Source organism: Rattus norvegicus, chromosome 2, assembly GCF_021556685.1.
Source record: "Rattus norvegicus strain SHRSP/BbbUtx chromosome 2, alternate assembly SHRSP_T2T, whole genome shotgun sequence".
Lineage (NCBI taxonomy): Eukaryota > Metazoa > Chordata > Mammalia > Rodentia > Muridae > Rattus > Rattus norvegicus.
Genome location: NC_141535.1, coordinates 227437720 through 227463047, shown reverse-complemented (window position 1 = coordinate 227463047; position 25328 = coordinate 227437720). Strand labels below are relative to the sequence as shown.

At 44.8% G+C, this 25328-nt stretch overlaps 1 protein-coding gene and 1 long non-coding RNA gene across 8 annotated transcripts in view; one reads left to right on the top strand and one right to left on the bottom strand.

Moving 5' to 3' along the window:
- The window catches only part of Ppp3ca (protein phosphatase 3 catalytic subunit alpha), a 272778-nt gene extending 247679 nt beyond the window's left edge, over positions 1–25099 (bottom strand). For 2 of the 7 annotated variants that reach the window (XM_087616201.1, XM_087616203.1), the window contains exon 1: positions 24123–25099. In XM_087616201.1, coding sequence (XP_087472327.1) covers positions 24123–24372 — 250 coding nt within the window. In that variant the 5' untranslated portion in view covers positions 24373–25099. Of the gene's footprint in view, positions 1–23419; positions 23672–24122 lie in introns of those variants that run through there. The other 5 variants (XM_087616205.1, XM_087616206.1, XM_087616210.1 and 2 more) reach the window with 4 other exon arrangements.
- Positions 716–2819, top strand: LOC148006767 (uncharacterized). The gene is made up of 2 exons (XR_015676991.1): positions 716–1724; positions 1766–2819. It is a non-coding gene; the product is annotated as an uncharacterized LOC148006767 (long non-coding RNA).
- Positions 25100–25328: the final 229 nt, after the last annotated feature.

The window sequence follows — 25328 nt, the reverse complement described above, 5'->3', positions numbered from 1 at the left end:
CTCAAATGTTTTGGAAGAAACTTAGGGGTAGGGGATCCATACAACCCAGGAAATGCTGTAAAAACTCTCTATTTTTCCCTAATGTTTATCCCCCACCCCGTGATGTTCACCTCATCTTCCGTCTCCATCGCCTCTTTTTCAAACGTATTCCCAACTTCCCAAAACCTTCTCAACTGTCCATCTCAATGCACTCGGTTTGACAAAGCCAAGTTGTAACCTGAAAACAACACAAGGGTTTTTCCTTGTTCTCTGCACTGCGATTCCTGCATGCAGCCAGCACAGGTGAGTTGGAGATTGGCTCTAATGCTTCAATCCAATCAGGAATCCGCATGTCCAAACGCTGAAGGTCCTTGCCCCAGTTGGTTTTTGATCGATCAATAAAGATGCCAGCAGCCAATGGCTGGGCAAAGGACAACAGAGTGGGACCCTTAGAGTTGTGCAGGATGGGACTCAGGGAAGGGGATGGGATGGATGCAGGAGTGACAGGAGGTTAAGCCAGCCAGCCAGGTGACATTTCGGGTAGGTGGCCACTGCCCACTGCCCAAGTTGGGGCTGGGGTAGCAGGGGAAAGTTTAGGAGCGCCCAGACTTTGAGATAGCCAAGGCATTTTAAAAATTAACTGGTGTGTGTGTGTGTGTGTGTGTGTGTGTGTGTGTGTGTGTGTGTGTGTGTTTCATTTGAGAATCCAAAGAGTTTCTGGGTGGGTGGGTGGAAGCACACAACAGCCATGAACACAAAGTGGTATAGCTTAAACTCACCAATACACAGGTAGACATATGTATGCGCGCGCACACACACACACACACACACACACACACACACACACACACACCACAGCCCTAAAATCCGTAAATAATGCATTTTCCTGCACTTAAATCCATAATCAAAATATATAACTTTTCCATCCACTTTGTATATTTCTAAAAATTTACCAGGTCAGTGGATTGTCTTACCTCTACATAACCTTGAATGCTAAACATCCTCACAGTGTTTAAATTCTCTCCATCTAGTTGCATTTAGTATTGTTTCGTCTATTCTACTATACTTTAAGATTTACATAGATTTCTAAAGATCAGGATTAAAATACAAGGTTTGAAATTAAACGTAGACATGACATCATCGAAAAATCCTCTCTGTATCATTTGGAGTGTCAACAAGTAGCATCTGGATAGTGACGGCTACAGTCTAGATGAGGTTTAACTGCCTCCTGACCTGTGTTCATATGAGAAGAGACTTCTTAAACCAGGGTGCTAACCCTGGAAGGTGTAGAACCTTTAAGGGTTGGGGCTTAGTGCGAGCCCCAGGGCATGTTCCCAGGAAGGTGCATCATGAATTTTCAACAGAAGACAAAGGGAACAAAACTACCCAGCTCTCTCTGCCCCACCTGGAGAGGTAATCTTAATCCTCCATGTATCCCTGCCAACATCACTGTTGACCATGAAAACATACGAAAGCAGTGTCAAAATTAGACATTCATGCTCAGGGTCCTCTAACCTTAGGGAACTAGGAACATGAACTAAAAAACATGTTTTCTTCCTCAGCACCTAGGTGGTCATGGTAATGGTGGTGGTGGTAAGTGGTGGTGGTGGTGGTGGTGGTGGTGGTGGTGGTGGTGGTGGTGGTGATGGTAATGGTGATGGTGGTGGTGGTGGTGGTGGTAGTGGTGGTGGTGATAATAATGGTGATGGTGGTGGTGGTGGTGATGATGAGTGGTGGTGGTGGTGGTGATGATGAGTGGTGGTGGTAGTGGTGGTGGTGGTGGTAGTGGTGATGGTAATGGTGATGGTGGTGGTGGGTGGTGGTTGTAACAGAGTGATGAAGGTTTGAGGTGAGAGAACATGCTAAAACATCATTGTTCAAAGGTGTCATGGTAACATCTCATACCTTTATGCTAATTTAGAAAAGGAAAAGTATAAAGATAAAAGGGGCCTTCAATCTATCTTATTTTGGCCTGTCTGCCCTGACACCGTGAAAAGCTACAGATTAGTAGAAATGACCAGTTTAGTTTTGCCTCCCACACAAAAGCATGTGCTAGTATTCCTTAATTCCAACTAAGTTTCTAGAACCCCAAGTCCTATAAGCAACTCCTTTACAAAAGTATCCAAAATATTCACACCACAGGTCAGGTTACTTAACACAAGAAACCAAAACATACATACTACTTTACAACCTAACATCATTGATGTGCACTGCTCCTCACAGGCTGCTGTGTTAGAGGACATGGTCCCTAACCAACGAAGCTTAGCTTGGAAGCTAGGCAACTTCGGTGTTGTAGAGCTTAGGTCATGAAAGAAGGTCATTCTTAGGGATCTCTGAAGGTTATACCCATCACTGACTCAATCTGGTACTCCCTCCTTCCTGGCCCAGCCACAATGTATGGAGTTCTACCATATGTTCCCACTGCTGAAGGCAGCGCCTGCTGCTTTGCCTTCGCCAGCAGCATGTACTAAAATGGAAGTCAAAATAGGCCTCTCCTCATCTAGGACGTTTCCCGGACTCAGCCGCAGTGATAAGCAAAGTACCTAATGGATATCCAAAACATCAATGCTAAATGGGTAGCGGGTTAGATGATGGTAAGAAATTGACGAGTAGTTCCCAATGGTACTCCATCCCTTTAAGCAAACAGCATTTTAAAAGAGGAAAAAAAATTGAGCTTGAAAAAAAAAAAAAAGCTTGAGTTCCGAATCATTTCAGGTTATTTATAGGAAGATTTATAAAAAGTGAGATGGCATCAATTACTGAAGATTGCATAAGCATTAAAGGGTTAAGTTTAAAAAAAAAAAAAAACGAACCTATATTAAATACAAACAGCCTACTGAGGGTCATAAAGTAGACCCCAGAGGTAGCATTCCCGATAAGTCACCCATCTGAAATACAATCATCTGCTTATTTAATTCAACGCAGTCAAGATATTATGTGATTAAGGAAGAACGTATTTTGAAGCAGATTATCACAGCCACCAAATGTCTTGACTGGAATACTCAGACGGACCTCCCTGGCTTGCACACTAAGCTTGAGGCTTTGGCGGGTCTCTGTATTCCAACATGGAAAAACCCTGGCTGGCTGTAACCCCAATAAGGGTAGAGAGCCACACGAGTGGCTGTGCGTGCCTGTTTATCTTCACTCACGTGACAAGGAAGATTTGTATTATTTTTGGTCAAATGACTCATCAGAATGCAATTGACATGATGCCCGACCATCTATGTGACCCAGAACTATGCGTCTTACCCATAATTTATAGACGATACAGATGAAATCCAGCACAGCAGATTGTCCTGTAAATTTGTCCATAGATGATTATTTTTATCTAATATCTAATTTTTTATCAAGTATCTTTAATTCTGGAATAAAAGTAAAGGACAGGACAAGGAACTAGAGACGTTATGTTGTTATTATTGGTAGTAGTGATGGCATTCTTTTTAAAGCCATGGTTCAGAAACCACGTACATTTATCTGAAGAAACAAATACAAGGCCAATTCAGTGGTGGGTGTTACCTAGAGTGCATTGTTGTATCAATAAACAAGCAAAGCAATTCTTGCCCTGAGGCATCAAAATCTTTCCATAGACCAAAACAGCCATCAGCTGAGAATAAGCTCTCACTTCTGTGTAGCAATGCACGGTTAGTGTATAACTTTCATCTTAGGTCCCCAAAGCAGGATTCATTTGCTACCTTCTGGCACAACAGGAGGGATCCACACTAAGCACACTAAGAAGCAGTGAACTGGCCTCTAACCTGAGAGTATCAAAAGGAAAACAGCCCTGTACCAAGGGAGCTTCAACCCCAAGAGGGAGAAGGATTGATTTACACCGAAATGAGATAAACCTGCAGAGAAAGACAAATGACAAAGCAAGTGACTAAAGAAAGGTGTTTCAACAGTAAGGCTGTGAAGAAAGAGGAAAGACGAGCTGGCCAGAAGTTGGCTTGTTGCAACAGAGGATGTCTCAACTACAAGGACCATTTAGAGTCCTACCCCCTGCAGAAGGTTAGTGCTTTCCCTCCTATTAAGACTGAAAACAGTCTTCGTTCATTTGCCCTTCGATACTTCAGACCTTATCAAATGAGCTCGGTTGAACATGCTTGGGCTTTCTGGTTAAATGTTAAGTAAATAGTCGTCACTTTCTTCACAGAGTACATTTTTCTGCGCCAGCAAAAACATGCCTAATCATGCCCACAAAAAATAGATATCAGAGTTGGTGCCAAAATGCATGCAAATCACTTTTGCTATGATCTGAATTATGTCTCCTTGAAACTCGCATGTGGGAATGTTCATCTTCTAGGTGATTCGATGAAGACAGGACTTGTGTGGGATCAACCCCAGACAGACTGCTCACTCTTCCACCATATGAGAAGTCAAAGAGAACAATTCCTTAGCCTACCCAATCTACAGCCATTTTCACTAACCTGCCTCTAAAGGCTTCAAGGGAGAGACTGTCTCTAAGGATGCTCATCCAAAAGGGATGGTGTGGAAAAGATTCCCCAGTTCAAGACAGTGTACAGTAATTCATTTTTATGTAAAACAGATAAAATTTTATAAGCAGTTTAGCCCCCGGAAACATGATTTTAGAATTTAGGTCTACCGTAAATGAATGAACCAATACACACTGTGAGTGAGCGATCGCTCCTAGCCCAGGGACAGTACTTTCTGTTCATAATTTCATCTGAATTTTACTAATCAATTACCAAATAAGGAGTGACTTACCGAGACTGACAACAGATATCTAACCACCTTTCTAGAAAACTGTCTTCTGTTCCTTTATTATGCATGTCAGGGCACATTCTCCAGCTTTTCGATGGAGGGAAACAGGAGTCTCATAACCGCAGTCTATGCATTCGGTAATACAATGTGCAGGGTCTGCTTTAAAATCTTCTTCAAAGAAATAAAAGCAATGTAGAAAAATCATAATTACTCTGCCTTGTAAGTCCAGGGGGCCACCTCAAAATCCTTGAAAGCAGGGTCCAGTTCTGGCTTTGAACTCCGGCTTTATTGCCCCTTGGCCTTGTAGTTATGAACAAACACTAACTTACTTGATTCAAACTTCCGAAGGGATTTGCATCTCACCCACCTCACAGAACTACCTCAGGGATGAAGGAACTGACTCTTGGGAGACCATCTGACACCGAAGCAGTCAAGTCATCATCTAAACTTTAATCCACTGAGTCTAATCCACAGCAATGAGAGCAAAAGAGGGGAAAACGGAAAGAGAAATGGGTGTCTCCTGAAAGTGAGCATTGTCAGCGCTAAGGTTCAAGACTAGACTATTGGAAAGAGCAACAAGGAGCACTCAGGAATCCCAGAGTGCTCTGCCCCGGGATACATGCGTAAAAGAGGCTGTGGTCGCATAACATGAAGGGCTGGGTGGATAAGACGACACAGATACAGCACACTGTGTCTATAAGTGGCACTGGACAAAATCTCTGAGTAGCTGAGGACACCTAGACATAGACCAAATAATCTTCTGGAACTCTCTTCATAGGACAGCAGTTCAGGTAAGAACAGATGGTACCATCATCCTCTGCAGCATAATTACATAATCATTTAAAAATATACATTAGTGTTGATAATTCCATCACTGTGGAACTGTGAACCCCACCATTCACCAAACCTCACAGTGGGAAACACTGTAAAGGACAAAATCTTACCCTGTCCTATAATTCACTGTTTAGTAAAAGAGGAAAGATCAGTAAAAATAACACTCAGGCCCACTACACACCAGTGGTCCTGTAGTCAAAGGGCTGAGGCAGGAGGATTGGGATGGCAAGGCCCCAGTGAGGGCCAATGGCCCTCATCTCCAATGGCCGCCTGCCTAACAGGTCCTGGGTTCAACAATTACAAGCACAGGTCTCCCCTCTCCCTCTCTGTCCCTTAATCCTTCTCTCTCCCTCCTCTCCTCTCTCCCTATGTTGCCCACCCCTTCCATCGATGCTGGCTTTATCTCCCCGTGACATACATAAAGAGTGGGATACGAAGTGGTACTTCTGCTCACTCCAACGGACTCTAACCCAATATGGTAACGGAGTGAGACACAGGCATGCCTCTCTCCAATCAGAAAAACTTCTTGTGTAGTACAAAGACACTACCCTATCAAGCTGGGTGGGAATAAAGCAAAATTGTGATATACGTTTGCCCACAGCATTTACTAGAGGTCTCTGGAGAGGGGTGTCCTTTATGTTCATCTCCCACTTTACTTGACAAGTGCTCAACCACAGAGTCTTGTCCCAAAACCCTGCCCCTTTTCTTGACACGCGGCCTCACAGTATATGTAGCTTTGTCAGTCCTTATGGTTAGACTTGAATTTACAGAGACACATCTGCCTCTAATCTCCTACTTTAAAATTTGCTCTTACACTAGGAATTAAATTCACATTTTTGGAAAAGGCACCCAAATGTCTCTCATATATGTTCTCACCTTGTTCATAAGTAGATCCACTGGAGTGTGTAGTCAGTGGTTCTCTGAAATATTCCTAGGTTGATTCACACTTACCTGATATGCACGATATAGTAAAAGTATTCTCGCATGCAATGATAAAAACTGGATAATTGCTACCCTTACATGAAAAGGTTTATTACAAGAAAGACCTGACTTTAGTACTAAGCAGGTAGTACTGAGCAGGAAAAGTGCAATGTATATTTTGTTTTTGTTTTTGTTTTTTTTCAAGCCATGAAGGTCTCACATTTCAGTAAATCCTAGTTAACAAAACCAGAATTGTCAATAAAACACTCCAGTTGCACTCCTACTTAAGAACTCAAGATATCCAAAAGTTGTGTTCTGTAAGTTAACAAATACTTTTATAAACAATCAAAACATAAGTCATAATGAAGTCTAAGATCACCAAGCACATCCCGCAGGGAGCAAAATGAGGAAAAGAAAGCATGACCCCAGGCAGAACCCAGCAGGGAACACATTTCCCCACATGCAGAATTACTCATCATGAAGCCAGGAAGAGTAAGAGACCCAGTAACAAACTGAGCTATCTGAAGGCACAGACCTGAGGACTGACACAAGGAGTGTGAACATCTTCTCTTAGGCCTGTGACCTTCCACCACTGCAACCATGGGCTTTCCCAACAACACTCAAAACAGCTTCAGCTAAATCAGAAACAGTTATCAGTTGGGGGCTCAAGAACCAAGTTTCTCCAACTGCCTAGTTTGGATGAAGCATTCCGAGCGCAGGACAGTCGCCCTCCCCCTAGTCTTCAACAAAGGTTAGATGTGAAGTCTGAAAGTGCAACCTGGCTGGTACTTAGCAGGTCACAGAATCCTGAAGGTAGTAAATGAAACTTCCTGATCTCAAAACAGTTCACATTTGCATCTAAAAATGCTACAATGAAACCACATGACTCCCTCCTCAGAATGTTTCAGGTGACATCTCCTTGAAGTGGCTTTCACTTTGGCTCTGTGCGGCTTCCTTTCTTTGCTTTAGTGACAGAAATACAGAAATGAATTTAAGACAGCGAAGGCCCCACAGTGAAAGCCAGCTCTGTGAAGTAACTAGCAGTGGATTCATTGTTCAGTTCTCAGCAACAGGAGAAAACTCAAGACCCAAGAAAATTGTCTCCTCTGAGTATCTCATAGAAAGCACGACCTCGATGTTTCAAATCGGTAAGGCCTCACTTACACTCCAATGGTATTCTTTCTTCATGGGCTTTAGATATTTCCAAAATGGAGAAAAATAGCCACACCCCCATCTTACTGCCCCCTCCCACTAAAAATACATATAATTTCAGCAGCAATGGAACTTTATATAAAAACAAGTCCTTGTTAGGGGAGGTGTGGGTGGGAGTGGGGTGAGCTCAGTAAAGAGTCAGCGAGCAGAAAGCCCTAGGATTCATCCCAGAGCTAGATAAACCTGGTGTGCTGACTTGTGCCCCAGTCCCGGCACCACGGAAATAGAGAGGAGGATCAGAAGTTCTAGGTCATTTGCAGACACACAGCCATGTAGATCCCGGAGTGTAGAGATCTTGTGTCAGGGCTGAAGAATTACGTGAGGGTCCTACTTCTGCAGAAGACTCAGCCACCACCATGGGAGGCTCACAACTGTTTGGAAATCTAGTTCTAAGGGATCCAATGCCCTGAGTGGGACTCCGGAGACAACAACATTCATGAACACACAGCTACAAATATGCAAGCATCGCTGTTTCAATGGAGAGCCTGCCTCAAAACAAATTCATCTATAAGCTTCAGGAGTCATCACTAATAAACAGGCACTCAAGGACCCACTCACTACAGAGGTACTTAGGAATGAACCCATCCTCTGGAAAGGCAGATTTCGAATGACCTTAGTGATTTGAAAATAAAAGCTCAGAGAGTACAAAGTCACTTCATGGGTCACTGGATTACTTTGAGCTGGAGACTGTGAAGAGACAAGGGGGCCTACAAAGGAATAACGTCTTCTCCCCCAAGGTAAAGGTTAAATAATATAGTGCATATTACTTGCCAATGAGAAACATTCTCCACCCAGTGTTCCTGGGAAACCCATTTCCCTGACCTCCGCCATCACTATAACATGCAGAATGAAGTCCCTGGACTTGATGTGTGTGGAAGGGGTATGCATACAGGGTCTTGTGATCAGATGAGCATTCGAGTGTGCAGAGCGCACCTGTACACACGCATGTGGAAACCAGAGAACAATGTCCTTTTGTCTTCCTCACTCGTTCTCGACTTCATTCTCCGCTTTGTGTTTTGAGACAAGCTCTCTCACCGAACCTGCAGCTACTCTATTCAGTTACATGGTCTCTGAGGTCCCGTCCAATATGGAGGTTATGTACAGAGTAGTTTGCTACATCTGGCTTTTACCTGGTGGTCAGGATGAGAGCCCAGGTCCTCAAGTTTGTACTGCAGGCGCTTTACTAACTGAGCCATCTCCCTAGATATTGTTTAAAGTATCTTTTCAAAGCTGTGATAAAGAAAAAGATACCAATTAGGTAAACTACCAGAAGGATGACTACCCAAGCACCTCCATTTTTTCTTGTTTCAGTTTTTAAAGTGTCTGTTTCTCCTCTCTCCCTCTCTCTCTGCCTCATTCCCTCTCCCTTCCTCCCTTCTCTCTCTCTCTTTTCAAATAGAACCTACAAGTTGCTTCTTAACCCAACCCCATTTTTTCCAATATTCTACGTGCAGAACCTCCAATAGGAGTCTGAGGATGTGTTTCTTGTGGGAACTAATTTGGTAGTCTGGCTTAGGTAACTCTCAGATAAATCTACTCACGAATTATAACAAAAATATTAAATGAATAAGAGAAATGGGTTAGTTTAGCATGGTCAAATTCAACTGGGTTTATTAAATGCTGTGCTTAGAATTATATAGAAGTTACAAAGTCTACAGCAAAGATGGCCTACCTGGCTTATAAATTTACCACGTGAAAATTTCATTGAGACAGGATAAGATGGTAAATCAAAGTTATTACATAATATAATTTGATTTGGACTACATAAATTAAAAGTATGATCGTGAAAAAAAAGGCAGTATCACCATTTCTGTGATATTGATGAATTTATACACATATGAATACCTCCTCCAATTTGATTGAAGGGGTGAAAAGAGGGCGGAATTATATTTTAAGCATCTTAGGAGTCAGTTGGGAGGAGGAGCGTGTAAGAGAAACCCCAAAATTTTGCACTGCAGGAGGGGAAAACACATCTCAAACATCGGTGTTACACTGTGTATGTGCAGGGCAGACAGCCCGCAGCTGGGGCTACAAGGTGCAGAGGTTCATAGAGAAAAGCTAAGGAGTCCCAGGCGCGCATGGAAGTCTAGTTTGGATTTAAGTTTATTTCAACCTCAGCACTGGTGCCTCAAGGTTGTGATGGTGGGTGAAGTATGGGGATGGTGTTTTCAAGACCAGCCTGGGCAACCCAGTGAGACAAAACAGGCTGTGACTGCAGCTCAGTGATAGAAGCCAAGACCCAGAGCCAGATTTTTCTTATAATTAAAGGTCAATTACTATGTTTCAAACAACTTTGATCATATAGAACTCTGACATTCTCAACACATCCCTGAATAAAGATTCTCTCTTCTGCAGCCAGGAACTGAAACTCCAATGAAGTGGTGACAAGATTTCAGTATGAATTAGCAAGTGCTTTACAATAAATAGGTTCAGACTTCAGATATTCATAAGGGTCAAATACGAGTAAAACAAAGATCAATAACTAATGGACAGAGCACTGACTTAGTTCGGCTGATACCCTGCTTGTCTGGCAATCACGAAACCTTGGGTTCGGTCTCCAACATCCCATAACCTGAGCATGGCAGAGGAAGCCCATAATCCCAACACTAGGGAGGTGGAGGGAGGAAGACAAAAGTTCAAACCCATCCTCAGTTACACGTCCAGTTCAAGACTACCTTGAACCACCTGAGCCGGTATAATCTGTTCAAGTTTTGAAAAGAGAAATCACTCTAGACATCATATGAGAAAATTAATGTAGACTGAAATTAATTCAGACTGAAAGCAGAGACTGTTGTTGGAGGGTTGCTGCAACAGGGTAGACGTATTTAAAAGGTCTGAACTACTGAGTGATGTGTTTGATTGGATGGATTAATGATGGCAACATTACCAGGGCAGGAAACACCAAACAGATCCCCCACTTTATTTGCACCACACCCATGCATAGCAACTGTCATAGGGGTTGAGAAATCATTCCAGAGGGAGGGAAAAAAAACAGGTTGTAAATATAGACATGCTAGTCATCAGTCTACAAGCAGTCATCAGCCCTATGACTCGAAAGAAGCAAGACAGCCCGGAGGGTTGAGCAAAGAAATACAAGAATACTGACGTGTAGGACTTGGTCAAGAGGAGCTGCAAACAAAACAGAGGAGTAAATGCACGGAGCAAACAGCCCATCTGTTCAAAGAGAACAGAATCTGGACTATGGGAAGCCTTTAAGACCAATATGAACTGCCTCTCTGTAAGGGCACAGGCACCCAAACTACCAAGAGACTGGTGAGCAAGATACAAGGAAACACATACCCAATGCAAAGCCCTTCTATTAGTAGAAAGCTTGGCTTTCAAAGGAGCTGTCTACTCAGGCAACAGTGTCTACCACATCCCAAAGGCTCTTTCTGAACAGGCACCAGGCTTGGCATTGCTACATGTAATTTTTCTCTCCTTGTCTCAAACTTGCACACTTAGCACTGTCACTTCTTTCGAGAAGAAAAAATGACTTCAACATGGACACGTGGCTTCCTGCCATGGACTTGCAGTGACATATAGAGAATGTGGGGCTGAGTTCCAGATTTATCCAGAAGTGAACTGAGGCCTCTCCCAAGGATGGTAAGGTAGGTGGCCTCTTACTCATCTTACAGGAATCACTTTTTTTTTTTTAGTTTTATTTGCTTGTTTGTCTGTTTGTTTAGAAATGGGTCTCACTGCCTAGCTTTGGCTACCCCGGAACTATCTCTATAGACCAGGCTAGACTCAAACTTACAGGGATCTGCTTGCCTCTGCCTCTCAAACACTGGAATCAAAGGCATCCACTATTACCCCTAACTAAAGAGCTCTTTTTAAATAACTGACCTAGTTGATTTTAAGGTCAGCTCTATCTTCAATAGCCCACAGTTATGGTTTATCATGTATGCATCACAATAGGAATAACTGCAGAATTCCAGTTATGAAACTCCCATCACCCCATTTCCAGTCCCCTAAAAACTCCCATCACCCCATTTCCAATCCCCTAAAAACCATCTTTACTCTACGATACCAAGGCTACAGAGAAGGTTAAGGGGACTCCAATTCAGTTCTCAGCACCAATAGCTCCTTCTCCAGCAAATTCTAAGCCTCTGGCCTCCTTGGGCACACATGCACATGTGTGCGCGCACATAGACACACACACACACACACACACACACACACACACACACACTCCACACTGAGGTCCACATAATTTAAATAAGCTCAGTGTCACTTGAAACAGCCAAGAAAATTAAGATTGGTTCCTTTTCACTAAAAACAGAAGCACAGCCTCTGGAGAGAGCCCATCACTCTCTCCTGTGCTCCCACACTGCAGGGCACCTTTGGCCAGAAGAGTAATTGCTACTACTTTGTCGTGTAAAATTGACTTTTGTTTTCCACACTGGACATTAACCATCACAAACTGCCCAGTTTAAGGTGGCCCAGAACACAGCGTAAAGCTACTTCAGGTGGGCATTAAATGTCCCGTGCCTACAAAAGCAAAAAGGAGCCAAATACATTTTGATAAGTGATCAACAGTCATTTATACATTCAACAGGTTCAGCCTGGTAATCTACCACACGAAATGTATCTTTAGGGGAATGGGGAAAAGGCAGTCTAAAAATCTGAGTGAAATTTATAAAAGGTGAGTCCCCGAGGCATGGGATACTTTCTGGGTATCGGGAACTATCAAAGTGCAGAAAATTTATTTGGTTCACTAAATTATGTTTTAATATCATATCTGAAAGTTTTTATTTCAAAATACCCAGGTTGTCTTAAACTGTAACTGATCACAGAAGTCCATCAGTGACTGGAGACTGACTCAGCAGTTAAGAGCACTCTCGGCTCTTCCAGAGGACCAGGTTCTATTCCCAGCACCTACACGGCAGCTCACAACTGTCTAGAACTCTAGTTCCAGGGGATCTGACACCTTCACATAGACACACATGCGAGTTAAACACCAATGCACATGAAATAATAAATAAATTAATTTTAAAAGAAAGAGGAGGAGGAAGAGGAGGAGAAGGAGGAGAAGGAGGAGGAGGAAGAAAAAAGAAGGAGGAGGAGGAGAAGGAGAAGGAGGAAGAAAAAAGAAGAAGGAGGAGGAGAAGGAGAAGGAGAGAGAGAGGGAGAGGGAGAGGGAGAGGGAGAGGGAGAGGGAGAGGGAGAGGGAGGAGAGGGAGAGGGAGAGGGAGAGGGAGAGGGAGAGGGAGAGGGAGAGGGAGAGGGAGAGGGAGAGGGAGAGGGAGAGGGAGAGGGAGAGGGAGAGGGAGAGGGAGAAGAAGAAGAAGAAGAAGAAGAAGAAGAAGAAGAAGAAGAAGAAGAAGAAGAAGAAGAAGAAGAAGAAGAAGAAGAAGAAGAAGAAGAAGAAGAAGATACAAAGTAGTTAAGTAGTTATTGGGTGATGTTGTAAAGAGAGGAACTTTGAAATTTCCACAGAGGTTCCCACCACATATCCCAAGCTCTATTTTGAGTACACACTGCCTCTCAAATGTATACCCTCCCAGTGTAGGCACAAGCCTTTCCCGGCCTTTCTGATGCATCGGACTTGACAGTCACTTGCCCAGAGCACTCGCATGATGAAATACGGAGTCTAATGAGTTGCAATCATCCAAACACGTCCAGGAAAATGCAAGTATAGTTTCCAGGAACACTACTAGAATGCATCCCAATTTACAACCAGATCAAGCAGGCTGCAGGCCACGTATCTTGCCCGCCGCCATTAATACCCCACAGCTCTGGCTCCATCTTTTCAGGTCAGGACAGGGGCGAGAGCACCCTCTCATGGGGATATTGAATCCACTTGTGAAACACTCACGGATGTGTGTACACCGTTATCGGTAGTAATTAATACTCGGGAGCAGAGTTAATGCGGCAATATTCTCCGATGCCACAGCTGCGAGCCCATGGCCAGCTTCAAACCTCGGCGAAAACGTTTTATCAAATCGCATTTAATCCTTCGAGGTAATGAAATTGAATTGACTTTGAAGCTGTTTATCCACAGCCCTTGAGTTGGGCACAGTGGCTCTGCTCGAGTGGGATGCTAATCTGTCACTGTAGTGTGCTGTGAAATTGACCAAGAGACCCGCTTTTCCGCCGCCCCGCTCAGTACCTCCAAGGTGCTGTCATCGGACCATCTGTGTCACTTACCCCCATTATGAATGGAAGGCTACAGAAAGTCAGTGGTGAGAAACAAATACCTTCTAGGTTCTGGGATGTTCCTGCTTACAGGGATTAAGTATTAAACACCCTAAAGCCGCAGCGGACTGGTAGAAGAGAAAGGGAATTTCAAAGCTTAGAGTATCAGGACAGTGGCCATCCTTAGCCAGCCAAAGGACATGGTACAGTGGACAGAGCCTACTGTAAGACGTTCCTGAGCCTCGGGCAGCTTAAAGGTCAGCATGCAGGCCCAGGAAAGCCACAAACCAAACTGGAGGAACCCAAATGAAAGGGCTGATGGACAATGAAAGCAGGTTGACCATGATCAACGTTTGTTCAAATCTCCACCTGCAAAGACTCCAATAGCCTGACTTGGATTTAAAGTCCTGCTGATAATATCCAGAACGACCTAGAAACCACTCTGCGTGCCTAACGAGCCTGAGGAACAAGGGTGCTGTGTTTACTAGGAGATGTGTTCTCTCGGAGAAAACAGACAAAGCGCACTCTTTGGAACGCAGCAAATTCATTTTCGGAGGGATCAGACTGCAGACGGGAGAAAGTATTTCTTGTAAGAAGAGATGTCCAGGATGGCAGGATGAGTAAGAGGCCCAAGGAAGCAGGAGCAGGGAGATCCCTCTCACTTGATTGGAGCCTGAGATGGCGCTGTTCTCATCCCTCAGGAAGGCCTGACAGGGATTCCAGGTTAGCAGTCGCTTTAGCTAAAATTCAGCTGCATGTTCCAACCACCAGATTCCAATTTGCCTGACACAGACCCAGATCTAAATAAGACTAAGAGATAAAAAATAAAATAAAATAATAAAATAAAAGCTGGGTGAGTTTCTGTAACCAGTGGTAAACTATAGTCCCAAGGTTACTTCTAGCATTAAAAAAAAAAAAATCTCATAACTCAAACTAAATTTTTTAGTGTGCATGTTCACATTTACACACAAAACAAGTCCTGCTTATTCTAAGATTGCAAAATAATCTATTCTTGTGTTAAATGTCCCTGGCCCTTTTTTCCCCTCAATTTGTGACCTAAATCTCTGGTGCTTCCAAACACTGGCTCATCTGAGTGTGATCGCACACACAAAGAGGTAAGTAACCCGAGACTGCAGACTTTGGTTAAAGCACAACCGAGCCTTTTCTCAATCAGAATTCAAAATCGCTCGGGTCCCTTCACAACTAAAAATCCTTTCGGCCTCATGGCGCTCCCGAAACACTCACGAGTTTTACACAGCTATGTGGGCAAAGGTATTGTGGAACAAAGCCAAACGAAAAGGGCTCTAACCAGAAGTGGGTGCAACAGAAGGGTTCCTTTCCTGTTGGTGAACACATAAAGTCATAACTTAATAACAATATTTCACACAGGCTACTGTAGTTCCCTTCCTCTTAAATGCCTTGAAATGAAAGTAGTTCTCTGGAGGAGAGACAGAGTTGACACACTGGGGTATCTGTTTTTAGCACAACAAAAAGAAAGAGGAGCTTGGCTAGCCCCGGTGGACCGGCTTGAAGGAGGCACACAAGGCAGAGTGATGGCTAGAGTTCCAAGAGAAAGGGATTCAGGGCAGATGCCTCACTTCTTAGGCCTCCCCGGAGGTGTGAATTCAAGGGCTCAGTTCTTCTGACACTAAGGAGGCACAGTCTGGGAGGATTGTGTGCATCCTCTATTATTCAGAAACTGGTCCCAAAAGTCTACTACCACTGTATTTGTATTGTATTAGCCATGTCCTATACAAATGTGTGAGGTCTTACATATGTCTGGATCCGTACACTTGCAGTTACAAATCTGCATTTGTACACGGATGCCTGATCAAGGCCTCACAACTGGTAGTCAACTTACTCTCATCGCTAATTGAAAAGGAATCCCCACCTCCCCTCCAACCACTGAGGAAAATTCATCTGCACACTTTCCCCAAGCCCCAGTGCTAGGCATGCAATCCAGTGCCTTGTGCACACTAGGGAAGCGCTCCTGCACTGAACAAAGCACACAGCCTTCTGTGCATCTTGTAACGGAAAGAGATCCACTTAAAAACAACACCCATGGTCCAGTCAGGGATATGTCTGCATGTTGACCACTGGGCAAGTAACCACAGATGCTCAGGTAACACGAACACTGCATAATCACCAGTAAAATGCACTCCCGAGGTGGCTCAATGATCAAGAAATCATCAGATGTCCGTAACCTGACCTCGACTTAAGTTGCACAAAACTTCAAAATAGAACTCCATAACTTCAGAACTTGAAATGCATTTCAGTTTTTCTATTAATTCATACACATAACAATTACAGGTCACAGTCCTATTGTGTAGCACGCTCCCTGCTTGAGCTGAATCTATAAAAACAAATGGAACAGAATCTTCCTCTCTCTAGGTCAGGGGTCCTCAGCCTTCAGGATGCTGCAACCCCTTTAATCCAGTTCTTCACGCTGTGGTGACTCCCAACCATGAAGTCATTTTCGCTGCTACTCCATAACTGTAATTTCGTTATTGTTGTGAATAGTAATGTGAGTATCTGTGTTTTTCCAATGGTTTCAGACAATCCCTTGTGAAAGGGTCATTGACACCCTCAAAGGGGATCACACAGCACACTGGTTGAGAACCACTGATGTAGGGCTTTTCACTTCCTAAGGAGGAGAGGCAGACAAGAAAACAAACCATTGACACAACCTGCCGCCAGCCAGTAAGGGGTTCCCTAGACTTCAGCTGAAGGTGTGAGGAGGGGTGCAAGAGAACAGGAGGCGAACGAAGACCCAAGGGCAGGAACTGAGTGACCAGAAGAGCTATTCCTATCCCAAGAATGAAGCCCACCCAGGAGAGGTTAACATTAGCTATGTGTGTAACAAGCTAACAAGCCTAGACTTCATCCTTAAAGGAAAGAAAAGTTTCAATTTCTCTGTTAAAAGCAAAGAGCAGCCCAATGCTGACTCGAGTTCTGTCATTTTAAAAGACTGCATATTATACTTTTAATTTAATCTGATAAGATGTCATTGCTTACAAGATACTTAAAAACAAATGTCAACAGATGGCTCCGAGCCCACTCAGCAGAAACAAGGACTCAGCAGAGTGGGTGCCATGGTTTTTAACTTCTCGTGGCCCGCACATCGTTCAGCTGGATGCTGTCCATGGCATTTCAGGGCCAGAAGATGACAAGAGGCAACAACAGCGAGAATGGTACTTCTAAATTAACACACACACACACACACACACACACACACACACACACACACACACACGCAGGCACGCACGCACCAGATAATAATAAATCAAGATGCACACAAATGAGGGTTTGAGTTTTGCATTTTAGTTTTGACTTCTTTCAAAATATATCAGGTCATAATCTTAGGAAATCAAAGGCTGGGCAATAATTAACATAAAAACCATCTAATAATCCCACGATCCGATGAATAATGTATTTTCCCAAACATGTCAATAACTGATGGCTTTAACTGATTGCTAAAATCAGTATTTTATTACAAAATAAAGTGTTTAAGTTCAAACACATAATCTCAGATTTAAAAAAAAAATTAACTTTGAAATTCCTCAGACATGGGCAATTAAAATGACCCAACAAGAAAGCCGCCCTCGGCACAGCTACGACATCACCTTCTTTCTGGCTTCTCATCCTCCAGTTCCTGAGTGGGCTGAAGAAGGAATTTTCCAGTCACCAAATACAACCATTCACAAGGAATCGGAACTTGAAAGGGAGAGAAGATTCAAAACAAACAGAATCTGTCTCTGTTTATAGCTTCAGACAACACATGAAAACCCCACAGTGGTCAAACCATTCAAGGAGTATTTACTGAGTACATAATAGGGGTCGCATTGACCAAACTTTCAAAACAAAACTCTGAATAGGAATATTTGTTATGTACGCCTAAGTGCACGCAGCAACCTAAGATATAGGTTAGGATCTGATGGGCGGCAGCTTCCAGAACATTCTGTTATTCTATAGAAATAAATGCACCTTTTGAATCAGAACCAGTAATTCCTCCTAAGGAGGAAAAGCTGAGAAAACACAGTTGCTATGGAAAGAGAATCTCTGTGTGTCTTACGACTAGGTGGCTCCCAACAATTATTTTCCTTAATTTACACCAAAACACACACACACACACACACACACCCGCCTCTTTCTCTCCAAAGGCCAACAATAATTCTTCCAGTTTCATCATGTTGGCCGGTGTCTGAAATTGATGACCATAGAGAGGTGGTGTGTCACTATCAGGAGATAGCATCTAGAAATTTCTGATAGCTGCTTAAGGGTCGTGCTCTTCTGCAGACAAATTCAGCACTTCCAGTTGCAAGACACCAAAGTTCACAGAAAGCCAGAATGAAAGTCTGAAGAAAGGCAAGCTGCAGTATATTTTACTATGAGAGTACAGCATGGATTTAGAAAAAAAACACCAAGTTCTGTCCTGTTGTGTCCTACGCACTGACTACCGGCCCCTTGCGTTCCCGGGTAGTTCATTGTCACATCGCAATACAATTGGGTATGAAGGTCTCAAAAATATCGACTTTAACTTAAAAAAAAATGGAGCTTTTTTTTTTTACCATTTATTCACTTGCTTAGACAGGACTGATTTCTGCCACGTTAGCACACACTGAAAATGGATTCCAGACCCTAGAAGCATGAATGGGTCCCCAAGCTGGTGGTGCATCAGATTTTCAAACTTTCAGAGTCTGTAAACAGGGAAGGAAATATGTTCTACTCTATGAACGCATGCTATATGAACACGAAACAACTGATAATTTCATATATAAGGTATAAGTGCTGCAGAGTGAAATAAAACAAATGCTGGAGCAGTCAAAACACAAGATCTAAAGGCTGAGCTTACAAGCCTAAGTGCATGTCCCTCTCCTTGCACAGCCACAGCCTTTAAAAATAAAAAGTGATAGCTTTGGTGATACTTTCCCTGAAATTCCTCGAGAAATTAACGTGGAGAACGGCAGCATTGGCCAGTGGCACTATTAGGGACTCAGACAGAGGCTTGCCACAGGAACTTCCAGATGAAAGTGCTTTTCAGCCCAGTAGACTGTTGCATCTCTGGTTACACAACTTAAAGGAAAGACATGATCACCAGGATTTCTTCAGTAAGCCTCCTGGCAAGATCAAGTAAGATGATAACATGTTCCAAAACGTATCAGCAGAAGGGTCCATTTTCTGCTAATACAGAAACAGAACAAATACGTCTTTACACAGCCAGTGATATGGGGAAGCAAACTGGCAAGGACAGGTGCCAAGACCCTAAATCGAACAGAAAGTGTCCACTTGTAAGCAAGAAGAGCCCCCTTACTCACAGAACCCATTCCCTTACCCTCATTCTCGTCCCCCTCCCTGAACCCTTTCACCTGTTCTGCCTCCATTTCTTTAGTTACAAAGAATCGTGACATCAAGCTACTGTAGGATGGCTTTGACTATTACCCGCTCTGACCATTCCAGAGTGACCCGCAAACACATAGCATGTCGTTTGTACTTCTCCATCCACAGTGGGAGAACTGCCCCTGCCAAGGAAACGCCAGTGTTCTTTTTCTACCCCACACCATAGCAGAAGGTTGCCTGGTAAGTTTAAGCACATAACCTACAATTACAGAAGAATTCGAGATCTGAGCACGACCCTCTTGACTATCAAGTGATTGCTGCCCCATTAAGTTGCTGAAAATTGAACTCAATTATCTTTTCATGATCATAAAAATTTGCTGCTGAGTCATTCGTTGCCTACCTTCATAATTCCTCAAGTTCCAGCCTTTTCTGACAAAGCCTTCAGGACGTCCATCTAGACTCACTAAAGGCTGTAACTAAACAATGCCGTTTCCCAAGGCCAACACTCCAAAGGGATTCTTTATTTGACCAAATCATTAGTTTCAACTTTACACAGTGGCACAGAAAAATCAGGGAAAACCTCCGATGACAGCTGTCAAACCCGACTGCGGAGCAGAAGTCACACTTTCAGGTCCTATAATTATCATTTTAAGCAGGTCAGGAAGAATAAACTGATTCAAAAATGACACATTTGTACCTAACACCGATATCAGCATAAATCACATTAACTACATTCTAAGGCAGATAGATTGTTGCCTTTTATGGGCCATCTAATAGTGTCTATTTAAAGCAAAGGTTCATTTCTGTGCTATAAAACAACAACATTGTATTTACTTCTCCTAGAAGTTAATAACATTTAGAGCCATTGGAATTTCCCTAAATCTCCCTTTCTTACAAACCTTTGAAAACGTTGCATCTGTGTTACCTTTACTCTTTAAGAAATCCTGAAAGTAAATGTTACAGAATACATCAACCCAATTGATAGTTAGCATCACCGATGTGTATGCTATTCGCTCAACTATATTCATGTCAGGACTCTGTCATCTGTGGTAGCAGCTATCCTAGCAAATGCCTTTCTTAACAGTTAGTGCCAATGTAAACTCTACCCACCAAATACTGATGTTTAACGATAATGGACTTAAATCAATTATACTATATTCCAAAGGAAGGCCGGACAAATGAAATCAATCGACTGGTAGCAAATTAATCGAGTCATTAAAATGCACGTAAAATAAATTTGAAAAGAGCTCTACTTCATAGCCCCACCACTTTGTTTCCTTTTGCAAATACAACAGTCATTAGTGATTTGCCAAATTCTTGTTTTCTTTCTGAAACACCAGTGCCCCTCAGCTATAAACACTGATGGCTTACATCATCAGTTACTTAGTAACAGTCTGTCCACTCCTGCATTCTTGCTTCTGTGATCTTAGACATCTTCCCAGAATCTCTCTACCTGTACCTGATTACATGAAGAGCTCAAAGGTGACAGGGTGTGCAACAGCAGCTATCGTCCCCAAACCGAACGCAAACATCTACAGAGGAGAACCGAGCACAGTCTACGGGACTCTTCCCAGGAATCTACCCTCTGACAGCCTGCCAGACTCTGAAAAGTCAATTATTATAATCAGTTTGGGATAAGGTAAAAGGCCCATTATAAAATATTTGAAGATGAGAAAAGAATTATCCAGAGCCAGAGCACTGCCACAAACACAACATCAGTCTAATCTCCTCCAAATACTTCTATCAAAGGGCAAACTTTACAGCCAATGGAACCTTACAGAGAGGACAGAGAAAAACAACCAAAAACAAAAGTGTCAATAGATTTCTTGAGCATACTACAAAGGAAAGAAGGCAATAGGATATGTTGGGGGTGCGGAAGAGAGCTAGTCACCCTATTAACTTCAGTCTTGTACTGATTCCAGTATTCTCCGTGTAGCTTTCAAACATGATGTGAGTCAGACATGGTGCAGCACTCCTGAAATCACCTCTGAAGACTGAGGCAGGAGGATCTTGAGTTTGGAGTAAGCCCTCAACATATATACAGTCTTTCTCAAAACAAACAAATAAAGTTTGCATGCTCCAATGTATAAACAAACAAGCAAATGGATCAAATTATCCTGGTTCCCAACAAACAGAATGCCAAAACAGTTTCTCTGAATTCTAACAACTTTTACATTTGTTTTTAAATTTAAGAACAGTCAAATAAACCAACAGATGATTCGTTAGTTGAGGTCATTGTTCTGTGGAAATAATCTAACTGAAGGATTTCTTCTTGAAGTTTAAAGACTCTGTACATGATGTAGCTGACTCAACAAGCGTCTACACTGCCATGGTGTTGAAGCTAAAACTCGACCTACCTTTCTAAGGTTGCCTTCTGGAAACACAAATCAAGAGAGCTGCAGAAAGCTGCTGTCCTATTACTATAAACAAAACCACAAGCACAGAGTCACTTGTAAATAGCAATTTGTCATCCGGCAAAAGCCAGATCATAGCAACAAAGATAACTGTAGGAAAAGGCCCTGCATGCCAAAGGACTGGTCTGACTATTCCTATAGGTATCAAGTACAGCTACTGATACATTTTATAAGAGGAGACAGGACCTCAAGAGCTCCTCAAAGATAAGCCGCTTCCTGTGTTAAGGAATGACTTCGAGAAAGACAATTGACATGAAGGTTTCAGAAGCTATGAACTAAAATAATGTTTTGTGTACTGCATACTACTATGTCCACTTTAAAATGAAAAATAATTCTGTGATTTTTTCCCACTCAGCATACGTCTTCCTTTCCACTTGTTAAATGTGGATATAATATTCAAGGGGATCAAAATAGATTATCGTCTCAAAATTCTAATCCTGAAAGTCTTATGCATGACAAAATGTTGTCTGGAAGCCTGTGTCAGGACTTTTAAACCAATGACAGAAAATGAGCAAGAAAGCATGAGAGAAACAAAGCAATGGCAGGGTGCCCATCTGAAAGTCGGGAGTCATCAATATTTTTTTTCTATAAACAAAATCTTCCAGTAGAATCCCTATCAAAACAAGTGGAAGATTACAGTAATGTTTCCTATTTTGAATCTGCAGCCCACAGGTATATATCACTTCTGAAAAAAATACATAAATCAAAATTTTGGAGTTATGGATGTGCCTACATACTAGTGGAGGAAGTCATTTATAAAACCCGACACTGAAGCATGAGGCAAAAGAGCTATGGAATGGTTGGACGCTGGCTCTGCCTCTTAACTGGTAAACATATCAAGCAATTAGCTTTACACAGTTTACTTGCTGACAATGACAATGAAAATCTACATTTTAGAGATACACACTTTAGAAATCCCCGTTTGACATCTAAAAGAGAAAATGTGACAGGACTTTTTTTTACTACCAGCACATAGTGTCGTCTGAATTGTAAACTATTACTTTGTTTAGAAAACAAAGTATCTTTGCCTTGGAACTATGCCTAAATATCACACACTAAGGAGATCCTGATCACCGCACAAGACCGTTGTGCACTTCAGGATCTGGCACCAATTTTTTTTTTTTACAGAGCTATCCCTATTCCCTCTCTATTTTGACGGCTCCATGAATCCTACTTTGAAGTAGGAATGATTCCAATATAACCAAAAGGAGTGAAGATATTTTATTCTCTCACAAAAGAGAACATAACACACACCCACACAAAGCACAACACAACACAACACAACACAACTCAAAACTTTAAATGTGGAGCAAATGTAAAAGTATCCCCTGGCGCAAGTATCCTTTCTTAAAGCTCCTGAGAATATGTATCATGGTCTTAGGGCGGGCGCCGGGTTACTTTCACGTAAGTGTTCCTGGAGCAAATGACTTGATTGCTTTGCACTCTAGCTAAAGGCTCTGCTGCATAAGATACCGTCTCCGATCTCATCACACACACACACACACACACACACACACACACACACACACACACACACACACACACCGCCCCCATCACTCCTTCCAGTTTCAGAGGCCCGCTCTGCACAGGCTGGTGCCCATCTTAGCTTTGCTGGGAACATTGACCCCAAGAATAAGTGTCACTACTTAATCCTTTCGAATCTGCACCTCCTCCCCCATTCAGCGCTGGAATACAGTGAGACTGGTGGGATCCCTCCAAAGGATAGAAAGGGCAACCACGTTGTCCCCTTCCTAACCCCAAGCATCCCCCGGGGTTTTCACCTAGCTAGCAACCCAGAGCCATCTCCGCCAGTTGTACACATACAAGTCATCCCTGGCAATAAAGACAACCAAATAGCCTGTTACCAAGGGGGTGTTAGAAGCTTGGGGGAAGGGAGCATGGTGAGCTCCCCCCAACACACACACACACCCCAGAGGTGTGCACCAGCAGGGAACCCTTTAAGAGCAATGACAGGTCGGCGGCAGTCAGCCATGGGTGGCAAGGGAGGTCGACAGAGGATCACCACCGCTCGCGTCGCTCCGGGCCTGCGGGGAAATCCCGGGGCGGCGGCGGGGGCTCCGGTCGTCCCCCGCCTGGCGCTGCCCCCACGCGGCCCCGGTCCCCCCCCCCCGCGGCGCGCGGCAGCCGGAGCTGGGCTCCCCCCACGCTCTCCCGCTCTCTCGCGAGTCCTGTGCAGGCCCTTCCCGCGGAGGGGGAGGGGGCGCCCAGGGAACTGCTGCAATGGAGCGCCTGGAGCAATGTGCCGGGGCGAGCCAGTCCGCGGCAAGCCACGGCCACATAAAAATGCCCTATTAATTTTTTAAAAGCCATAAATCACCTCCCCTCCCTCTACAAAGAGCAAACCATAAACCCGATCCCATGCAAGCCTGCGAGCAGCCACCCACTTCCTATTTCTGTCACAGCAGCTACACCCTGCCAGCAGTCACCCCCACCCCGGGCGCCCCCTCCCGCCACCGCCACCCCCGCCACCGCCTCCCAGCCACTCAGCCATTTGCCAACTGCTGCCCCCCGGTCCACAAAAATAAATAAATAAAAATAAATACATACATAAATAAAAGCCCCCATTAGGGCCGGGTGGGCGGTGTGGGGGCAGGGCGCGGCGGAGGAGGGGATCGCCTCTTGCAGGAGATCCTAGAAGGTCCCCGGCGCTAGCTGGAGAGGGACAACCGGGGCGGGGGAGGGGCGGACGGTCGCCTGCGGCACTCGGTGCACCCCGGGCCGCCGCGGCGCTGCGCTTACCTTTCACCACCCTGTCGGTAGTCGACAACTTGGGATCAATCGCCTTGGGCTCGGACATCTCCAGTCACCGGGAGGGGGGGACAGCGACGCGCTGCTGGTCCCGTCCGACTGCACACCCCGACCGCACCGGCGGGCCAGACACTCAGCGCCGCCGCCGCCGCGCTGCAAACCGCTCGGCTGGAGCTCCGGGCTCTGGGCTGGCTCGAAAGTTACTGCCGGCTCCGCGCGTCCCTCCTCCGCCGCCGCCGCCTTCACTCCTCCTCCGCCGCCACCAGCCCCGCCGCCTCGCTCCGGGCTGCGCGTGTGTGCTGGTTATTTATTTATTTTCTGAGCACGCCTCCCGGTTCTTCTTTTATTCTTGGGGACGGGGCGGGGGATGGGGAGGAGAAGCGCACGCGAGCACCCACCCCGGCACCGACACCGGGCGCCGCGCAATGGAGCCCCCACGCGCGCACACGGTCGGGATTAAGACCGATCACATGGGGAGGGCCGGGGGCGAGGGAGGAGAGGCAGGGCCGCGGATGTCAGCGCCGCCAGCCGCGCCTCGGCTTCCCGGTGGTGGAGAGGCGGCTGCCGCTGCGGCCGCCGCAGCTTCCCCACGCCGATTGTCGCCGGGCGCCGCCGGGGCCGCGGCAGCCGTAGACGTCCCGCCGCCGCGCTCGTCCGCGATCCTCCTCTGCCTCGCGGCGCCGCTGCTTCTCCACGCACAGGAAAGAGCCGCTGAGCTCGGTGGACACAGTCCGGGGCACAACCTCGCCTTCGCCGCCGCGCCGGCCGCCGCCACCACCGCGCCCGCCTCCGCCTCCTCCCCTTCCTCCTCACCGCCCCCGCCTCCAGCGCCAGGGCCACCTCCTCCTCGGGGTCCGCCTCAGGGCCCGCCCCACGTTGCACATCGCAAGCTCATTGGCTGTGGCGCGCATCCCTCATCGCTAAGGCGGTGGTCTGTGTGACCGCCCCGCCCCCTGCTCTGTTTTCTTCGGGGTGCCAGTCAGTCCCGCGGGCCTGCAGCCTCCA